The sequence below is a fragment of the Harmonia axyridis genome, chromosome 3, assembly GCF_914767665.1.
Source record: "Harmonia axyridis chromosome 3, icHarAxyr1.1, whole genome shotgun sequence".
NCBI lineage: Eukaryota > Metazoa > Arthropoda > Insecta > Coleoptera > Coccinellidae > Harmonia > Harmonia axyridis.
In genome coordinates, this window is record NC_059503.1 from 5,271,551 (window position 1) to 5,292,829 (window position 21,279).

The following is a 21,279-nucleotide window of genomic DNA, read 5'->3' on the forward strand; positions in this document are numbered from 1 at the left end:
TAAGTATATAAAAATTGCTACGCAGTAGGAGCATTTGTGAGATTTCCTTAAGAACACACATAAGACGATTCTGTCCGTCCATAAACACGATAACTCCTAGAATTATTGCTCTTTCTATTCCAACCTTCTAAAGCTTCATGTCAAATTTCAATGTAATGAATAAAAAAAACAATAATTATGATGAAATACTATCTAGTTGTAAGTTCATTACTTTCACCAAAATGATTCTCACAAAATAAAACGAAAACAAACACTGAATTCTGGCTAATGACCGCCACGGCTGGCTCAGATGTAGTCCAATCTGGACGTCCAATTTTCGATGACTTTTTCCAACATTTGTGACCGTATATCGGCAATAACACGGCGAATGTTATCTTCCAAATGGTCAAGGGTTTGTGGCTTATCCGCATAGACCAATGACTTTACATAGCCCCACAGAAAGTAGTCTAGCGGTGTTAAATCACAAGTTCTTGGAGGCCAATTCACAGGTCCAAAACGTGAAATTAGGCGGTCACCAAACGTGTCTTTCATAAAATCGATTGTGGCACGAGCTGTGTGACATGTTGCGCCGTCTTGTTGGAACCACAGCTCCTGGACATAATGGTTGTTCAATTCAGGAATGAAAAAGTTAGTAATCATGGCTCTATACTGATCACCATTGACTGTAACGTTCTGGCCATCATCGTTTTCGAAGAAGTACGGACCAATGATTCCACCAGCCCATAAAGCGCACCAAACAGTCAGTTTTTCTGGATGTAACGGTGTTTCGACATACACTTGAGGATTAGCTTCACTCCAAATGCGGCAGTTTTGTTTGTTGACTTAGCCATTCAACCAGAAGTGCGCTTCATCGCTAAACAAAGTTCGCTTATGAAAATCGCGATACGTATTCCGCACAGAACCATTATTTTCGAAATAAAATTGCACTATTTGCAAGCGTTGTTAAGGCGTGGTTCTATTCTTGATGAATTGCCAAACCAAACTGAGAATAAATCACTTGACAGCTGTTAATTCGGTCGCCATCTTGAACAGTAATGCCAACTTAAAGTTATATACCTCGAAAAAAAACACCCTTTACTTCCAAGTGATGTCACTAATATAAAACTGCATTTTAGCGTTCTCGTTGAATTTCAATTTTTTGAATTAATTTTTCTTTGAGAAATATTTATGCGAATTAAAAATATGCACTTAATCAATGAAAAGAATAATGTAATTCAAAGCAAATAAGTGTTTTTCTATTAAGCTCCATTTTTCGTTTCAACATTCTTCGTATCAGGGAACCCTCGTCTTGATCTTGTGTTGAAATACGTTAATATCTCTCGTAATCTTTCAACACCTGTTTGAAATCGTATCCTGATAATGCTGGCTTAACAACGACACTCTTCAATATTATGGCAGATTCCGGCATAATCTGTTATGGGGTTTGATATGCAAACATAGATAAAAACTAATATTTATTTAAGTTCCAGAATAAACACAAAACAATGAATTGGAATATGGTTCACTGAACTCGTTCAATGAAAGAATTCTCTGTTTTCGAAAATCTATACTTAAAAAAAAGTATTGAATCATCAAGAAAGCAATGAGAATTCAAGACAGAAATTTGCGATGACTTAGGCAAACGTGGTTCTGTTGTATTTCTGTTATCATTTTTCGAAAATTTACAAGATGAATATATATCAACATACTACGATAATTTCGTAGATTGGGTTTTTATTGACATATCTTATTCTACTTCTAAACAAATTATCGTGTGGTAGCAAGTGAACGTAGATATACCCTGCTAAAATATTCTATTTAGTTTTATGTATCTTTGGTTGCCGACTACATTGAGAACACCCTATAGTTTCAGATCTTAGTACTTAGATAATTTATTGGGCCTTATAGATTTAGAATATTGCCATCGAATCCTTTTAAAAAAATTGTAATTAAGCCAGAAATAATTCAGAAAATAAAGCATTCTCCAATAAAAGGTTTCATTTTAATATGGAAAAAAAAACGAGTATATTTTCAGAAAAATCAATAGATGTATATTTCATTGTGAAGAGAAAGGTGTCTATATCATTAACGTAGGAAAACGATATCAGCCAAATGGCTGCCATGGCTATGGTTGCAGCACCATATCCTTTCCATGAAATTTTCTTGTCCAATACGCACATTTGGACGATGACTTAACACAATTTTTTTTGTGTGAATTCTAACAATTCAATTGAGTTTTTAAACCGTGTATCGTTCCATTTTTGGTTAAAGCGTAGTTTTTACTTGTCTAATGTCAAAAGATGACAGCTGATCAGATAGCAGACTAATCAAAATGAAAACTCACTTTAGAAAACCTATACCTATATTCTACATCTACAGCTGCAGCGCTTCAATATATATTTTCAACTTGATCCTTATGTGATGAAAAGTTCCTAAGAAATTATTTTTTTCATTTATTTCTCGATTTTTTCCCTCAAAACTGAATGGATCATTTTCTCGAGGGGGTCAATCGCTTTTTGTACCAAATTTCATGATAATCTCATAAATTCCGAGAACGTGAATGTAAAAATTTTTTCAACTATTCCAGAGGTTTAATGAAAAAATTATTCACCGAACAACAAAGTATTCAAGCAATCGACATTCTAAAAAAAAATTTTTTTTGAAAGTTTTTGTTGGAAAGTATTCAAATCAATTTTTTCCATTGGGCATTGAAATTAATGTAGATCGAAGTAATAAAGAACGATTAGTTTTTCTTATTTACTCATTTCTCGTTCTCCTATAGTTTTTATCAGATTTTAATGAAATTTTTACCGAAATCTTCGGTACGCCACTGATTCCAACTGATAGATATCGGTATAGATTTACTTGCCAAAATGAAACATTAATCAGGTATAGAAACGAATTGTGATATCGGAATACCTTTTCGAAATCATCTTTTTCAACTGCAACTTTTCTTCTTCTACGCCACTGGTGCAAACTCGAACCGAACGTATAACTCAAGTCATATCCTCATGGAAAACTGAGAAACGCTCAAGTATTGCCGATTTGTAATTAGAATTTCCTTCGGAACACGGAATTCCCTCATTTCAGTCATTTCACTCAAGTTCCGTAATTCCATGCGACTTCGTTTACGCGCACTCTTTCCCATCTAACTAACGTAAACTTGAGCTAAAGGTGATCAACCCGCTAAACGTTGTCCTAAGAGAAAAAACATGAATAATTAATTTCCGTAGACGACTGACAATGAACCAGCATTTTCCATTCACTCACATAACAAAAACACAACGCAGAGAAATTATCGTCAGGCCAAAGTAAATAAATAAAACAAACACCGCCGGCATGAATAATAATTAATAGAAATATCTACATATTCGAGAGTTTAAGTGACTAATCACTTCCAACAATTGACTAATTTAGAATGATCGAATCAGTGTTATCGATAGCTTTGGTCGATGACGTTTGGTCCTTAGAGGGTTGCCAGATCCCATGGTTTTTGGGGGTTTCTAGGATTTTTCGAAAAGGTACGGCCAACAAATTTTTAGGAAAACGTTTTTCCACTCTTTAAATCTACTAGATAAGAAATACTACATTTTCTTTTCACCACTGAAACTTTTTTGGAATAGTTATAGTTAGTTGAATTTTTGAACTTTCTGACTCTTTTTTTTTCGATTCTCTCGAAATTTTTTTTAATCACTCTTGAAAGCAAATGTTGAAGAGTTTTTTGTGTAATGAGAACTTAATTTTCTTTTTCTTCATTTTGTGTTAGTACTTTTTTGATGTGTGTTGTTTTTTTCAATTATCGTTATTTCGTTATAGATTTTTAAGTTTGACAACTGAATGTTCATCATCTTATCATTTTCGAAAAAAATTTCGAACATTGAAGAAATAGCTATTTGATAACGTTCTAAAGAAAAATTTCGGTATCTTTAATGAATGCCTTATCCTTTGCGTCTCATTATCCTTTTTTATCCGTATTTTATCAGTAGTCTTTGACCATTTCCTATATAAAATGCTCCAAAATTTCAAGAAACAAGTGCTCTTAAATAGTTTTTTACTTCATTCGAGGGAGTTCTGATTTTTTTTCAAATAAATTTCGATATCTTCTACCATAGTCAACAGCATTCACGATTATTAGTATCTATTGGATGAATTCATGCAAAATAAGGACAAAATCATAAAAAAATATAGATGAATTCATAAAACATATATAAACTGTAAATGTGTAAATGAGTCTATGAAAAAAGTTATGAAAAGTATAAAAACAAAAGTAACAAATAAAAAAATTTCAAATAACGTAACTGAAAAGTGAATATATCAAAATCTGAAATGATTGAAAGATAAATAAAGATAAAATGAAGAAAAACGAAAATATGAGACGAAACATAATCTACAGCTATGTTCAACTGCAGTTCAGGACTATTTCAATAGTATCAATTAAGATGAATACATGAGAAATAAGGACTAAACCATAATAGTTATTTATGCAACAAGTGCAAAAAGTGAATGTTTATTGCACTCGACGTGAAATTGTCCGACGAGACCGTTAGGCCGAGTTGGACAAAACGTCGAGTGCAATAAACAATTTTTGCACGAGTTGCATACAACATTTTTTCTACGTTCATGCAAAAAGCAAAAAAATGATTTATTGAGGTGCGGCACTAGGTGTAGGAAAATGAAAAGCGCAACTTGAATACTTTATTATTAATATCGATTTGCATTGAAACAGGAACTAATACGTTACGAACAATTTAACTCGGACTTTATTTTTACCCTCAATGTTGAAAGTGAATGAACAATTGGTAACAGCACGTTGAAGTAGAATGACAGATGAGTGCAATAAAAACTTTATTGCACTAGTGCAATAAAGAACTTCTTTTTCCACTAAATATAGTTCAATGAAGTTTTGCTTTTTGCATGAATGTAGAAAAAAAATATAAATGAATCCATAAAACATAGATAACACTGTAAAAGTATAAAAAAGTTTATATAAAACCATAAAAACACTCTTAAACAATAAAAATCTAAAATAACCTAACTGAAATCTAAAAAGAAAAACAAATAAACACGAAAATTAAAGACGAACCAGCACAAAAACGTTGGAATAGATTCATCCCCCTTCTGAGGGTCTAGTAAAACCGTACCCAATCTACATTCCCCCTAGTAGAACCGACAACCCCGCACCATACCCAGACGCCCGGGATCCATCCAGAAGGACCAAAAATCCCAAAGAGATGGAGACGTGTTTCGGCAACGGTCCAGATGAGTGTGGCGAAGATTCGCCCGTTGACCTCTGGCACTCTTTGATTTGCGAGGCCCAGGTAAGAAACGTATCGCCCCGCCTAGCCGACCAATGGGCTCACGTTGAAGAGCGAAAGATGGCCTGGGCCACAGAGTGGGGCTCATCAGTCGGTGTTTCGCCTATGACAAGTGTACAAGAGAGTACCCCGCACCTGAGGAGTCGGCAATCGTACCGGATCACAGAGCGGATATGCCATCACAGGTCACAGAGTGCGGTGGAATGAGTGCGTTCACAAGGAAGTGATCGGTGGTGCGTTCCAGATGAAGTGGTGCGTTCCCGTTTTGGCGTTTCTGGTCGCCCTAGCTGTGGGCGCCAAGGCCTGCGGGCCTGGAAGGGGCGCCGGGCGTCGGAGAGGCCCCAGGAAACTGACGCCGCTCGTCTTCAAACAGCACGTGCCAAACGTGCCGGAAAATACGATTACAGCGAGCGGTTTGGGCGAGGGGAGGATCGGCAGGAATGATACTAGGTTTAGGGATTTGGTGCCCAACTATAACCAGGACATCGTTTTCAAGGACGAGGAGGGGACTGGAGCGGACAGGCTGATGACGCAGGTATTTTGGTGCACCCTGTATATATTGTTTTTTTTTGCGGTTTTCCTTTTGGGGTGGTTTGACGCTTTCGAAACTGGCCGTTTGGCGCTGTTTTTGAGGATGTTGCCGAAATGTCAAGGTATAACCTCTTTTACGGCGTATTTCACCCCTAAAACGTCAAATATACTCTGTAATTTTCAAAATATGAGCTCTTAAAGATCATTTCAAGTCAGAATATCTGTTTTTTCAAGTTCTCGAATCATTATTTCAGTTGGAATTCTATGGTGAATCAAACTTGACACGAATTGATCATTTTTACGGAAATTTTAGGCCAAATTGGCAAAAATTTGTATCTTTTTCGGTGTATTTTGCTGATTTTTCAATTCGAAATCCTCGCTAACTTCTGGTTCATAGCCCATTTTTTTGTATATCAATATTGCCTCAACGACAATTTCATTGTTTTGTTTATGACGGTATGGATATTTCTGTGAAAACTGTTTTCCAAAGCTTTGGGAATACCTCTAATTTCATTATGATTTCAATTATTTTCAAGGTTTTTCTTTGCTTAAAATTTCTTCGACTAGTGATGTTATTCCAGAATGAATAATTTTTGGAAATTATGCTCTTCTTTTCTTACCTATATTCTTTGGAAAACTCTTCTGAATTTATTACCATTAACGAGGGATCGTTTATTTCATAATTCCATAACATTCTTACTGAAGCAATGTCATTGAGGTTATAATTCAATGTTTCCAACGAGAGTTCCGTAGGAAAAATGAATATGTTCAAACTCTCAAAATAACAGCCATATTTTATTGTGAAAATGTCGAAAATCAGATCAAAACAGCAAATGCTAACAATTAAAGTGTTCACTTCAAATTGACGTCATAGTTAAACTCATTTTCAATAGGTGAGAACAGGTATAAATTATTCTAGATTTTAGAGTCAGTTTTTTTTTGCATATTCAATAATATAATAAGACATATGACGACTTTCATGGAAAAAATCATACAAAAATTTCTGTAGAATAATACAGAAGATATAATAAACAGAAAACATTTTCTGTTTTTTATTACATATATTATATATCACTTTTTCACTATTATCCTTACCACAATTTTATTGACATTATCTAATCAGTGTGGAGTAATTTTTGTGCAAATTTCGTTTATAAGCTCAAAAACTACATAAATAACTCATATACCTTCTTCGTTATTATTTCAATTATTTTCAAGGTTAGGTTTGGTCAAAAACTCAAAAACTACTTAGAAAATCCTTATTATTTCAATTATTTTCAAGGTTTTTCTTCGCTTAAAAAACCTTCGAAATCACAAAATGAATAATGAATTATAATCTTAATGAATTCTTCGAAAAAATATATTACCAAGCGATTGGATTTATTCAAAACTCCCTTATACATTCTCAATCTCTACATATAAAGCAATCTTTGAGGTAAGAATTCAATGCATTTTTTAAACGCCGTAAGTTTTCAATAAGATATCCGTAAGGAAAATGAATATATTCAAACTCTCAAAATAACACGCATTTTAGTATTTCACTAATCCCAAAGAATGAGTCATAGACAATAGGAGTTGATTATAATCGGAAGTTATATACATACTCAGTTTTTGGTATTATTTATGATCCCATTATTAACAACCTTTTTGGTAATTCTATGAACGAAGCGGTTTCAGTCTTAACATAATAAATTTCAAAAAGTCTATGACAAACACAGAATGAAATAAAACATCCAGAATTGAATAGAAAGATAAGGCAAAACGTAGGATGATATTTCCTCTATTATAATCCAAAAATAATAGTATAATAGTTGAATAGGAATATATAACTCAAATATTTCATTCATAATTATAGATATGACTTCATTCATTGATAACAATATTTTACTCGTCCTAAAAGTGATTTTTCCCCCCAAAAATCAAACCAATATGTCCTTGAAGTTTTACCTGCCTACTTGACCTACTCTATTCTCGTCAATCTCCGTATTACGTATAAAGAATTTCATACTGTTCTCAATATGTCATTGATGATAAGATAAATACAACGTCAAAATCTGTTTACCCGTTTCCCGTTAAAATCTTCATCCTGAAAATGAAAAGTAGTTATTTATAGCGGCTAAATATAATGTAAATATTTATGCTTACACACCATGAACAGATAGGTGTGAGAGCATACGCATACACCTTATAAATTTCATGTGCTCTATTGAATTTTTTTTTATCTGGAACATTGTTTGGTTAGGTGGCTACCTCATTGAAGAATTTGGCAATTTCACGTATTTAGATAATTCAGTGTGTTTACGAATCAGAAACTCTCGTTTTTATATTTATCTGAAGGAATTTAGTGGAGCAACATAATAGAAGTTTCATCATCATTGTTTTTAAATCAGTTGATTGAAGTTTTGATCTCCGAAACTGACAGATTTTTCAATTATTTGATTATTCAAACATTCCTCAATTGAATGGCAATGAACGAAGATATATTTAAAGAGGCTGCGAAAATGCAATTTTGCGCAACGTGATCGCTTCAATAACGTCACTTGGAAATATAAACAATTTCTAAGTGAATAAACGATCTTTATTCAATAGTCAATTGCAAATAATATTACTTTGATTCATTACATTCGTACTGTAGGAATCTGTTTGAAGGTTAGAATTTCATGCTGTTCCAATTGCTTTTTATATCGAAAATGAATCTATTCAGACTTTGAAAATAACAGCAAAACACTCAACGCAAAAGTTCAAAATATATCTCAAATAGACAAGAGCGTTAGTTTTTATTATTGGCTCAATCATTTTCTTTTATATGAAGATATTTTATAATCATATTTCATTGTAAAAATTACTTTGATCTATTCCTTACTATTTATACTTACTTATTATAATTACTTTTGATTTTACATTTTCACTAAAGCAATCTACTAGAAGTTGGAATTCCCTTTTTTGAATCCCTAAGTTTTAAATGAGATTTCTGTAGGGACAATGATTATGTCCAAACTCTCGAAATAACAGGCCTATTAATTGAAAAAAATGTTAAAATTTGGACCAAAAAACTGCACGAAAATGCAAATAACTTATGGAAAAAATCATACATAAATTTCTATATTATAATACAAAGGAAATGATAAACAGAAAACTTTCATACATATTACATTTTGCTTACAAAATACTTATTCAAAAATACCACCCTCTTGCATTAAATAAAATCAAATATTCTATCTGCAGAATAATTGAAAAAAAATCTGATACGCTCAGCTTATAACGCAAACAACGCATTGTTCAAAGTATTTCTCGAGCCTTCGTATATTGATGCTGCACATCACTGTTATTCAAAGATCTCTTTCATTTTGGATATGTCGAAGAGTAAATACTTTTATCTTTTGTCTGGAGACAGAGACAAGTTTACAATGTTCTTCAAACAATACATTGTTTGTATTAATATTTCTCACGCTTAACTGTAGAGGTGTACAGCTGATCAATTAATGAGTTGATGTGACCACCGAATACATAACAAAAAAGAATTGATCCACTAAAACAATAGCGAGATGTTATTTTGTAAATAAGAACTGAAATGGATTTATCAAGTAGGTATTGATTCAGTGTTTCTTAAGATAAATCGTTGGAATTGTTTTTAATCTCTAGAAATTTTCATGGGACTCCTAATTTATCTTATTTGGTTCGTTAAAATCTAGTTTTCAATTGATCATCCTTCAAAAAATTTTATTTTGACTTTCTTGCTGAGGAACCCTAATAAGGACAAAACGTTTTTTCCCAATATCCTCAAACGTATATAAATCCTTCAAAAACCGATTAGAACCGTTATCTACCCATCCCTGTTGGTGGGAACAAAACTAACCAAAAAATATATTAAGATTAAATTGGATTCAAGTCTGTAAGGTGTTTATTAAATAAATTATACCCACTGAACAAAAAGGAGATGGCGCAGGTAGAAATTCTAAAAGTCCAAACAAGCCCTGTTAGAAAAGGAAAAGAATGAAGTTAATAACGAAGTTACAAACAAAAACTACAAAATGACGTTCGAAATTCCACACAATGCATTCAAAGATTAGTTTTTCTAGTTTCTTAAATTAAAATGAAACAAATCAAATGCAATAATGAGTAGTTTTTCTCAGATATAAGATAAAAAGGATTTCTGATACGTAATGTCAACATTCTTGTTATCACTTCACTCAACAGAGAGAAATATCTATTTTTTCGATTTAGTATACAAAAACCTGTCGTAATATTTTCCATTGACATATTGATAATTCAATCATCGGTAATAAATATATGAATATGTATATATTTTGCGCATACATTATACAGCAAAATTCCTTCCGAAGGAAATATAAAAGAAATTGTTTAGAAATTCACCATTTGTGTCGAACATCGAGTCTTTTATGGTCTATTGTTCTCTGAAATGACATTTACAACTTGTTACTTTCCAAAATTAATAACCATTTTATTGTACAAGTATTCTATTTTGTCTTCGATTATACAATATAACTTCCTAAATATAAAAGTAAGTGTCCTCGTTTTTGAATTATATACGTTTCTATTAGTTTTAATTGAATTTGTGTAATTCGCTAATTAGCAAAATAGCAGTAGATATCTAGGTCGGTGATTTGAATTCTCGAAGGGAATTTTTTGAGAATTTAAAATATAGAGGAAGTTTTGGTCAAGGCGATTCCTATATGGTGTGTCTCAAGGTAATATGCTTGGTCCCCTTTTTTATTGTAAACGGTTTTTTTTTCGCAACGTTGAAAAAAGTGAATGGAGTGTGAATTGTATGAAGTTTGAAAAGAAAAATTATTCCTCTTATCAATTTATGATAAATAAACTTAATAACTATATATTTCTGAATCATGAAACGATTAATTTTCTGGCATACAGATTACTCATATTTATCTGGAGGAAAAATTAAATTTTTGGTTCACTTTATCATTTTGTACTATTTATACGATAAGAGTAATTCAAAAAAATGCTTACTCAATTGTTATTTGACTTATCATGAATGATGCTATGTTTTAAATTTTCTGTGATAAAATATTTGATTAATCATCTTGGATTTGTACACTCGCAATGATTTTTTTCATTCTCATCCTTCATTGTTCATAATATTTGTGAAAAATTGAAGTACCCAATCCACCTGGGTTTTGTTATAGTGAAGGATTATCTGGAATTTGCTTTTGGTGTTCACAGATACATGACATCGACTTTTTTTTAATGCGTATGAAGATTATTTTGTTTTTCTTAAAATAGACCCGTATTGCATTTTTATATGTACTGAATAGGATTTGTTTCTGTTTCGAAATATTGGAGTAGGTTTAGTTTGTTGAATTATTCTCATTTTCACTATTGTATGGTATTAAAGTAACTTCCTAGATAGGACAAATTATATTTTATTTATTTCTCAGAGTAATAAACATAGATAGAGGGAGCCAAACGACGTCAAACAACCGATGACACTAGGAGAGCAAAATTTGCCAAACCTTGGATTTCAGCAGGTAGATACAGAAAATAATAAATATTCTGCATACTATATATTCGACAGTTAGGAAATATATTGGATTCCAAATATTCAAATTTGCATATTTAATTGAGAATCACTCAAATAAATAGATTTCATTCAATATACTATACATTCATAACGATATAGTAAAATTGTGAATTTGAAAATAAATCACAATCCGACAACGTAATCTAACCATGTTGGGTACATGTAAAAATTGCGTATACTCCCTCTATCTATGTGTATTACTCTATGATTTATATCTATAACCTTACCTAAAGGAGATGTTTCTTTATACATACTGCGTTTTATTGCTCAATATCCAAATATATGTAAATTTAATAAGAGGATAGCTTCGGATTCGAATATCGTTTTTCTAATAATTTCAAAACTACCCGATTCGATTGAAATTGAATATTTTGCATTGAGATGAAAATACCAATTTCAAGCTTCATATAAAAAATTTTTTTCCTAAAAATTCTACTTTATTCGCCAACATAGACATCTTTAAAAGTGTTACTCCAACGCATTTTTCTGTAGATAAATCCGGAGATTTTCTTAGAAAAAAAATCAAATCACAAACTCGCTATATCTCTCGTACCAACATGGCAAAATCACGGCCACAGGTATTTGGCATTAAAAAAAATTGGGAGGATGTACGCACACACAACGGAAAAGATGGAAGAGATATGTAGAAAGCGTACAAAAGTGATACGGGAAAGAATCCCCAGAAGTTGACGCGTGAGAAACATCTGAACTGTAACCAAGGATGTCGAAACCAAAGCCAGCTGGTAAGATTTCAGAAGGTGTATGAGAAACGATGGTTAAAATCATCCGACACACATTATCGGTCTCTGGTCGTGTATCAGAAAATGGAAAGACAAGCTCATGATTATTGGATGTATGCTTTATCTATATGACTTTCATTAAAAATACCGGCACTGCCTTTTTTCAGTATGTAAGGTGAAGTCGTGATCCTCAGGTACACCTATGCATCAGATGTTTTAGAAAAAATAACAAGGTTTTTATCGGTTCTAGAATCTGACCTGAAAATTATGATTCTCCGCTTATTTGTCTATTAAGGCAACTGCCAATAAATTAGAAAACCCTATGGGGATATATGGATCGAATCTGGTTTTTATTGGAGTCGACAATGTTGAAGTTGTCAAAGACGTGTCGATCTGTACAGAAAGTGATGGAAAATATCTAGCATATCCAGAAACACCGCATACGTCGCATTCAAATGAATCCTTGTTGGAAAGTTATTAGTTTGAAATGAATTTTCTTCATTCAGGGTGTTCTTGGATAGAGATTTTTGGACCCATTTTTAAAAAATATTTCATATAATCGAAAATCATGAAACTTTGATATACAGGATAATGAAGTTTCGATAATTTTTTAACATAAAGTAATAAACATAACTAGACGAAGTATACGCAGTTTTTACATGACCTCAACACGGTCGATTACGTTGTCGGATTGTGATATATTTTCAAATCCACAATTTTACTATATCGTTATGATTTTATATAATATTGAATGAATTATATTTATTTGAGTGATTCCCGATTAAATATGCATTTTTGAATATTTGGAATCCGATATTTTTCGAATTTATAATAAGCAGAATATTTATAATTTCTGTATCTACCTCCTGAAATCCAAGGTTTGGCAACTTTTGCTCTCCGAGTGTCATCGGTTGTTTCACGTCTCTTAGTTCGCTTGAAGTTTGTTTCCTGAATTTCTGATATATTTAGGTATTTATTTAATTATATTTTAAGTTAATATGAAACGTTGATTCACTATGGAACATAAGAAGTGAGTTTTTTGTGGAGAAACTCGCGAATTGAGTGAAATATCCTATCACTGATGTGTTTTCATTTCCGGGCGCTTTATATCAAATTTGATAGTTCATGTTGGGGACCAAATTTGCTTACTGAAAATGATAGGTACAGGCTCCCTCTATCTATGTTCATTACGCTGAGTTTTTTATTAACAACTTTATTGTAGATATCTTCATGAATTTTACTGTACGTCTTCAAGATTGTCTTTCTTGCTAGCCATTCTAAATGTTTTCATTTCATTTCCTGAATAGTCAGCTACATTGCTGTTTTTTCTTCTCTAATAATAGTACTCACTTTAAATATAAAAGATTCCTCAACGTATTCTTCGGCAACCATTGAGAGATTCCATCCATTATGCCTTCTCAAACCAATTAAATCTGCCCCAGCATTGACCAAAATTTTTGCAGATGACCGACGGAAACGATGTGTATAAGGCAAATTTTAAGAGAATTGCATCAATTTGCGAAATTTCCCCAAACTGACAAACTATTTTCGTAAAATGTATACATGGACCCGCCAACGCATTATTTTCGAGATACAGGGCGTTGAATTTTTTTTCTCATAGCACCTCCCTTTGCAAGATATTTTACCTTAATTTGGAATAGATAGATATTCCAATTTAAAGTTTTCGTAATATTTTTTCTAGAACAGTGGCCGCTTTTTTTCTCCAGAACTTTTTTTCGTGGGCCACTAGTGGTTTAGAAAAATGTGAAAAGAAACTTTGGTCCAGTACTATACTTTTTGATTTCTTGTAGTTTTGTCGTATCTGCTACCGATTTCGAGAAAAAAATCAAACAATTCTCTAGTAATCCTCAGGGAAATCCAAATTATTATAAAGATCAAGTTAGTAAGTTGTGATAAATGAATTAGTTATAAGTTTTGGTAGTCATTCACCCAATCTGCAGCTAAAGATCCGATGAACTGGTATAATTATCAAAAAAAAAAGTGACTATAAGAAACATCCTTTAACTTGAAAACAAAGCTTTTGCAAGCTGAAATTTGTAGGATTTTTTTTCTTAAAATCTCCCAATTGGAATCTCTCATTTTACTTTGCACTACCAATTTAAGAACACACCTTTACAACGCCATATCGTATAATCCGATGTGACCAACGAAAGAGATTAATTTAGTTAAAAAAAAATGCGTGAAATTTTATAATTCAAAATATTGTTGAAAATAGTGTAAAATTCAAAGCGTACCATCTCGCGAAAGCATCTCCAACAACCGCATCATACCCAGAAGGAATTACACGAACGAGAAAACGAGAGCGTTTCGAAAAACAGAATCACCGACAATTAAATTAAAAGGAAGAAGTCATTCGGTACTTATTGAATTACCGAATCGCCTTATAGGTCGAGTAAAATGTCATTTAATCCAGGGAATGGCAATAGCGAGGCGATATACGTTCGAATATTCCACCCGACTGCAGCAAGAAAATAAGTCTTGGCGAGATCGTATGTCCATTTCCATATCAGCCAAAGTGGTTTTCACCGAAACAATAAGCTCTTTGGTCAAGGAATTTAATGACCTACCTCAAGCGACTTTACGTTCGCGTGCTACTTGGATCATTGTCAAGGATAATGCGCTTGAATTTCACTGAAATCGATGGCAAATGAGATATAAAGCTATTAGCGAATAGAGACACGATTCGAGTCATCACTAGACTACCGGCCTTTCTTGATGGACACAAAGAAACGCGGACTTATTGTCGGTTGACCAAAAAAAAATTCTTACAGTTTTCTATAGCTGGTGAAATATAAAATACTCGGCCGATGTATAGAGATACTACTTTTCTCCGTCCTTCACTCTTTAAAATATAGCCCCAAATATTAATCTCATAATTATAATACACTCGAAAGCTGCTTATGCACACATTCCAAATTTCATCAAAATCGGACTAGTAGAAATCCCACGAATTTCACATTTGTGAATGTACAGTACGTAAGCGTGAATTTCTTGATAAAGTTTCATGATTCTACTCGAATACACATACCGAATTTCATCAACATCGCACTTCTAGTGAAATATTAAGGTCATTGGAATGTCTCAATTTGAATATCCAATCCAAATTTTATCTAAATCGGACAAGTAGAACTTTAAATATTGATCACTTTGAAATTTCATATTTGCGAATACTATACTTACCGAATTTCATCAACTTAGGAGATTTATGATCCAGTGAATTTCACGTTTGGGCTTGAACAAAAAAGTATAACTAAAAAAGCTAGCTCAGAACTACTAACGATCTAGCTCGACTATAGATACATATCAAATTTCATCAAAATCGGACTAGTAGAACTCGAATCACCTTGAAATTTCAAGTTTGCGAATAAGCAATACAATTCCGGAAGAGCCTTTAAAATGATTTGTAACTCAACTTGAATACCCACAACGAATTTCATCAACATTGGAGATTGGGCTCCAAGGAATTTCAAGTTTGGATATAAACAAAACCGTTTAACTGAAGGAGCTTAATTTATTTTAGAATAATCCATTCCAAATTTCATCAAAATCATGATAATTTCGAAATTTCACGTTTTCGAATACGTAACAATATATTTCAAAGAGCTGAATTTCGTTTGGGACAATTTCTAACTTAACTCGAATACCTATACCGAATGTCATCAAAATTGGGGATTGAGGTCCCAAAATTTCACGTTTGCGCATGAATTACACCGTATAAAGTATAACTGTGAAATCTTGAATTCCTGTAGAACTGGTATCGCTCTAACTTGGATGTCCATACAAAATTTCATCAAAATCTGATCAGTAGATCGTGTAATATAGATATTATTTCGTGAAGCAAAAATGATTTTATCTTAAAAGTAATCACAATGCTATGAAAATTCTCAAGTAAAAGTAAACGAACAAAATGTATGCTAAATAACTAATATTAATTTCCTAGAAAATCGTAAATCAACATTGCAGTAAGATGTAACTTATGCAAATCATGCAATGAAAATCAACAGTTCAGATAAATGCAAATAGCAGTAAGTAATTACCTTGGTTATATCTGCGGTGCATTTGTTCTTGTTACCAATAAAATGAAATTATTCGAAAATTTCCATAACCACAAATTTAAAAACCAGGAGTTATAACCAAGGAGATCTCACATAACTAGTATGTCAAAAAGTGCCTAGAATAGCAAATGAATTACAAAATATTTATTATTTCGTGTTCAAAATCCATTTGCCTTGCACAATTTTTACTACTTGATTGCTAACAACTTCAATAATGGCACTGATAAAAATGTGACAGTAAAGTAGCGTTTGATTAAGTACAATTGCTAAAAAGAGTTGTAAAATTTGAGTGTATCCGATTGAAAAAACTATTCGGGTAGATAAATTCATGCAGCCAAATCGGTTTTTTTTTTAATAATCTAATAGCAAATTTAATATTAGCAGTATGTTATATTGCTACTTGAATTTGAAACGAGAAAATATCCCAAAGTTTCCAGATTTCTTATCACCATTTTTGTACCTGAACCCTTAAAAATATTCTGTACCTTTAGTAGTATCTTCAGTATCTTATGATGACCTTGAAATAAGTTCAGAACTACGCAATCACCAAATTGTTAACAATATATTTCGAGAAGTAAAAACATTAAAATTAAAAGTATAAAATTTGTTTCAATCATGATCAACTACTAATTACTAATAGCTGAAACAATTCAATTCAATTTTCGTGAATCCCTTTGAAAGTACCTATGTCATGAGACCTTAAATTGAATGAAATTATCACCATTTGAAAAAGTATGATAATGGAGACCTCGTCGAAATAAATCAATTTTCTCTGATGATCTGATGAAATCTCTTCCTTAGATGAATATCGTCTAATGGTAACGTCAAACTAAATCGGATTGAAAGGATTCAACTGTCATAATGCTGTGAAGAATTCCTGGATTATATTTCATGAATCGACTACTGTTAGAGGTCTATTGAGCTGAAGTACTGATAATCTGTCTCAATATTATTTCCCAATGACCTGTATATATGTTAGATTGTCAGCTTAAGATCGAGTTTCTGCCTCCAGATATCGAAGGTAGCAATGGGTATGATGATTGATAGCCAAACGAATGGGTTATTTGTTAGGACACCATTTCGGATTATTTTTTGATAGGAAAATTTTGAATATATGTGAGAAAATATTGGGTAAACTTAAATGAAACACACTTTTATTTAGAATACAAATCAAATTTTTCTTTCAGCATAATATCATCTGGCTTTATTAGTTCTTATGTCAACTGAACCTCATAAGGATAGAGATGCAAGCTCAGATGCAAAATACGCCATAGCGTGACGTAAGAGATGCCTAAATAATGTGCGCGCCGAATAATGGTAAATTTGGATCTTCTTCAGCACTTTCACTTACAGCAGCAATATTTTCAGTCGAGCGTACATTCCGATGATGTATTGGCCTCAACACAACAGTAACAGGTCCAGCCTCTTCGAAGTTTCAGTATCTTACCAATTTTACGCCCAGATTACTGCATTTTTAATTTTTTTTCTGGAAATATTCATGAAAATATCTACTTTTTGTACTCAATTAACACCCCCAGAATAATTTGAGAGTATTTGAGAGGTCTGTCAAATAGCCAATGTGAACAATTGACAACTAGGCATATTATGTCTAAAAGAATTCCGTCAACAAACTCGATTGAACCTCCTATGTTGAAATCACCTTTCATATGAAATTTTATGATGGTGGAATAGCATCTGTTGGTATGTGAATCTATCGATTCCTGAGGTAGTTAAACTGAATTGAAGCCAGGATTGGATTGGCCCCATAAGGAAATGTATATACGACAAAATTGTTATCTAGTAACCTCCATAAAATAGATTTATCGCAAATTCAACTCTGAACCTGTATCAATTCGCTTGATACTTGATGGAGAAATTCCGTTAGATACGCCTCTGTTTCCGTATCGAGCATCGAATTTTCAATAATTCGATTCAACACCACTTGCTTTACATCAATTACATACTCTATTAGAACTTGTAAATAGGGGAACACTTACTGATTGAAAAGCGTTACTTCTTCATATTACACATGTCGGTTAATCGATCTGAGGTACCTACTTCTTGCATGTCTCTTATTTCAGTTCATGAGAACAGTAAATTTCACATTATGGTCGAGTATTAACTCCTATACAGCATCAAATAACAAATAACGAATAGCAAATAACAATTAACAAGTATAATTCGAATGTCGTGTTTTTCTATGTTTATGCATCCAAATAACAGTTATAAAATAACGAATAACGTTATTATTTTGGAATGGAACTTGATGGTGATATCTTAGAGGCCTTATTCGTCAAGTTACCGTCATTTAATTGTTATGAAACTGATTTATACACATGAGCTACTCTTATTGACCATTTGATATGTAAAAATGGGGACACTTTGGCTATTTGTTACTTGATAATTGTTACTAATGGTGATTGAAATGAATATAATGGGTTTTTCAATGACATGTTTCATTTTGATATTAACTATAGTTATTTCAGGCTAATGACCATAGCAGTCGATGCCTTCATTCAAAGTAAAAAAAAAACTATAGTTATTCGAAGCTGAATAAGCTACTTTGTAACGAAATAATTGTTATTTACGAACTAAAAAGTTGATTGGAAATAGAATAACTGTTATTTAATATCAACATAGCTGATAATATTCACTTAAACAAATAAATAAACCTGACGAAGAGTTCTTGAGAAATTGAGCAAAACATTTCTTGGTATTTTTTTCTGGAGGGCTCTATTTCTTTCCAATCTGTCTGGTGTACCAGCTGATAGTAGGTCAGTGCTCATTCAAAACGGGATTTTTACAAGAACGTTACCTGGAATTATGCCTGTTAACAATACACAGTGTTTTAAAATATGATATCGACGTATCAATATCTTGCAGTCCTCATTACCATATGACAAGAACTCCTATTGTATTGAAAGTGTACTGGCGATTTAACTAAATTATTTTCTTGTTGCTGAACAATACTGACTATTGTTGCCGAGTCATGAATCAATAATAATATAAGTTATGATTAAGTAAAGTCAGTTAAAGAGAAATTAACAAGGCACGCATTTTGACCATTGCTTTGGTTTTTACTACCGTTGAAAGAAATCTCTCTTGTGAAACCCAGGTTTTTATGCAGTCGCTGAAAGTTTGTGCTCATCGTAAATTTTATTACTCGGTTATGGAGAGAAAGTTATTGTTTGAGATGGAAATCATCAATATTGATTGAAATCGGTGGAAGTAAAATTGCTGTGTTCTATACAGTATGCGTTTTCGAGCACTTTTTCTATTAGACCAATTGAAAAGTCCAAGGTCTGATGCACAGATGGCGGTGCTAATATTAAATCCATATGATTTTTAGTTAGTACCAACCTTCAAACGGTACGTGTCAAAATTTGACAGCAGTCCGACCATTAGTTTGTGAGATATTACGCTGTGAGTGTAGCTACTTTTGTTATTTTAAAAAAGATGGAAAAAAAATCGTGTGCTGATGTAATATTGTTTTTTGAAGGGAAAAAATACAGTTGAAGCAAAATCTTGGCTTGATGAAGAGTTTCCGGGGTCTCTACTAAGGAAAATCAACCATCATTGATTGGTACGCTAAGTTTAAACGTGGTGCAATGAGCACCGAAGACGACGAACGCAGTGGACGCCCAAAAGAGGCTGTCACCGACGACAAAAACAAAAAAGTTCACCAAATAATTTTGAATGACAGTGAAGTGATGTTGATCGAGATAGCAGACATTGTGAAGATATCATGTGAACGTGTACATCATATCATTAACGAATATTTGTATATGAGAAAGCTTTGTGCGAAATGGGTTCCGCGCGAGCTCACAATCGATCAAAAGCAACAACGTGTTAATGATTCTGAGCAGTGTTTGAAGAGGTTTAAGTGCAATAAACCTGAATTTTTGCGTCGATATGTGACAATGGATGAAACATGGCTCCATCATTTTACTCCGGAGTCCAATCGACAGTCAGCTGAATGGACTGCACACGATGAAGCGAATCCAAAGCAAGGAAAAACACAACAGTCAGCTGGCAAGGTTATGGCATCAGTATTCTGGGATGCGCAAGGTATAATATTCATTGATTACCTCCAAAAGGACCAGACCATCAACAGCGATTATTATATAGCGTCATTGGATCGTTTAAAGGATGAAATCGTTAAAAAACGGCCCCATCAGTAGAAGAAAAGGTTCTGTTTCATCAAGACAATGCGCCGTGTCACAAATCAATGAAAACAATGGCAAAATTGCATGAATTGGGCTTCGAATTGTTTCTGCATCCACCGTATTCGCCAGATCTGGCACCCAGCGACTTTTCTCTGTTCTCGGACCTCAAAAGAATGCTCGCTGGAAAGAAATTTAGCGCCGATGAAAAAGCAATCGCCGGAACTGAGGCCTATTTTGAAGCGAAAGACAAATCGTACTACAAAAATGGTATCGAAAAGTTGGAAGATCGCTATAATCGCTGTATCGCCCTCAAAGGCAACTATGTTGAATAATAAAATCGAATTTTGCCAAAAAAATGTGTTTTATATTTAGTTTTTATATTTTCGAAGAGTTTTCAGCTCTGGAATCGCCACATCGATTGTTATCCCATACACGTCCGCGCAAACTTGACGTTTGCCTGTCATTCCCCCTTTACGATTTCATAAGAGATTCTACAACAGTTTACGATCGATTGGCGTTCGGTTTGGTACTTAATTCACTAGTAAATAAGTGAATAAATCTTGCCAGTGTAATAACATATTGGAATTTTGTTGTAAATCATCTGAAATTTTGTCACTCACCATCGCTGAATTATTTATTGTATTTAATAACCTGAATGTGTGTGTTTTTCGATGTGTATTTTATTGCATACTTGTCGTTTTACGACTGATGGCGGACGGACACAATGCATTATTTTCCCACCATTTTATGTGTGTGTTGCATAAACAGACAATCGTATTAAAGGAGTGAGTTGTAATAATCATAATTGACATGTTTATCCTAAGTGTCGGTTTTTATACGGGTCAAAAATTTGCGTGTTTAGGCGTTGAATATTATTAGGTAATTGGGCGATTGGATGACGAAGTTCTCATG

General features: G+C 33.0%; 1 protein-coding gene across 2 annotated transcripts in view; it reads left to right on the forward strand.

Moving 5' to 3' along the window:
• Positions 1–21,279, forward strand: part of LOC123675846 (tiggy-winkle hedgehog protein) — a 59,955-nt gene that overhangs the window by 10,529 nt on the left and 28,147 nt on the right. Inside the window, exon 1 of one of the 2 annotated variants that reach the window (XM_045611387.1) lies at positions 5,203–5,829. The exons of the other annotated variant lie outside the window; for it this stretch is intronic. Coding sequence (XP_045467343.1) covers positions 5,539–5,829 — 291 coding nt within the window. The 5' untranslated portion in view covers positions 5,203–5,538. Of the gene's footprint in view, positions 1–5,202; positions 5,830–21,279 lie in introns of those variants that run through there. 2 annotated transcript variants of the gene reach the window in all.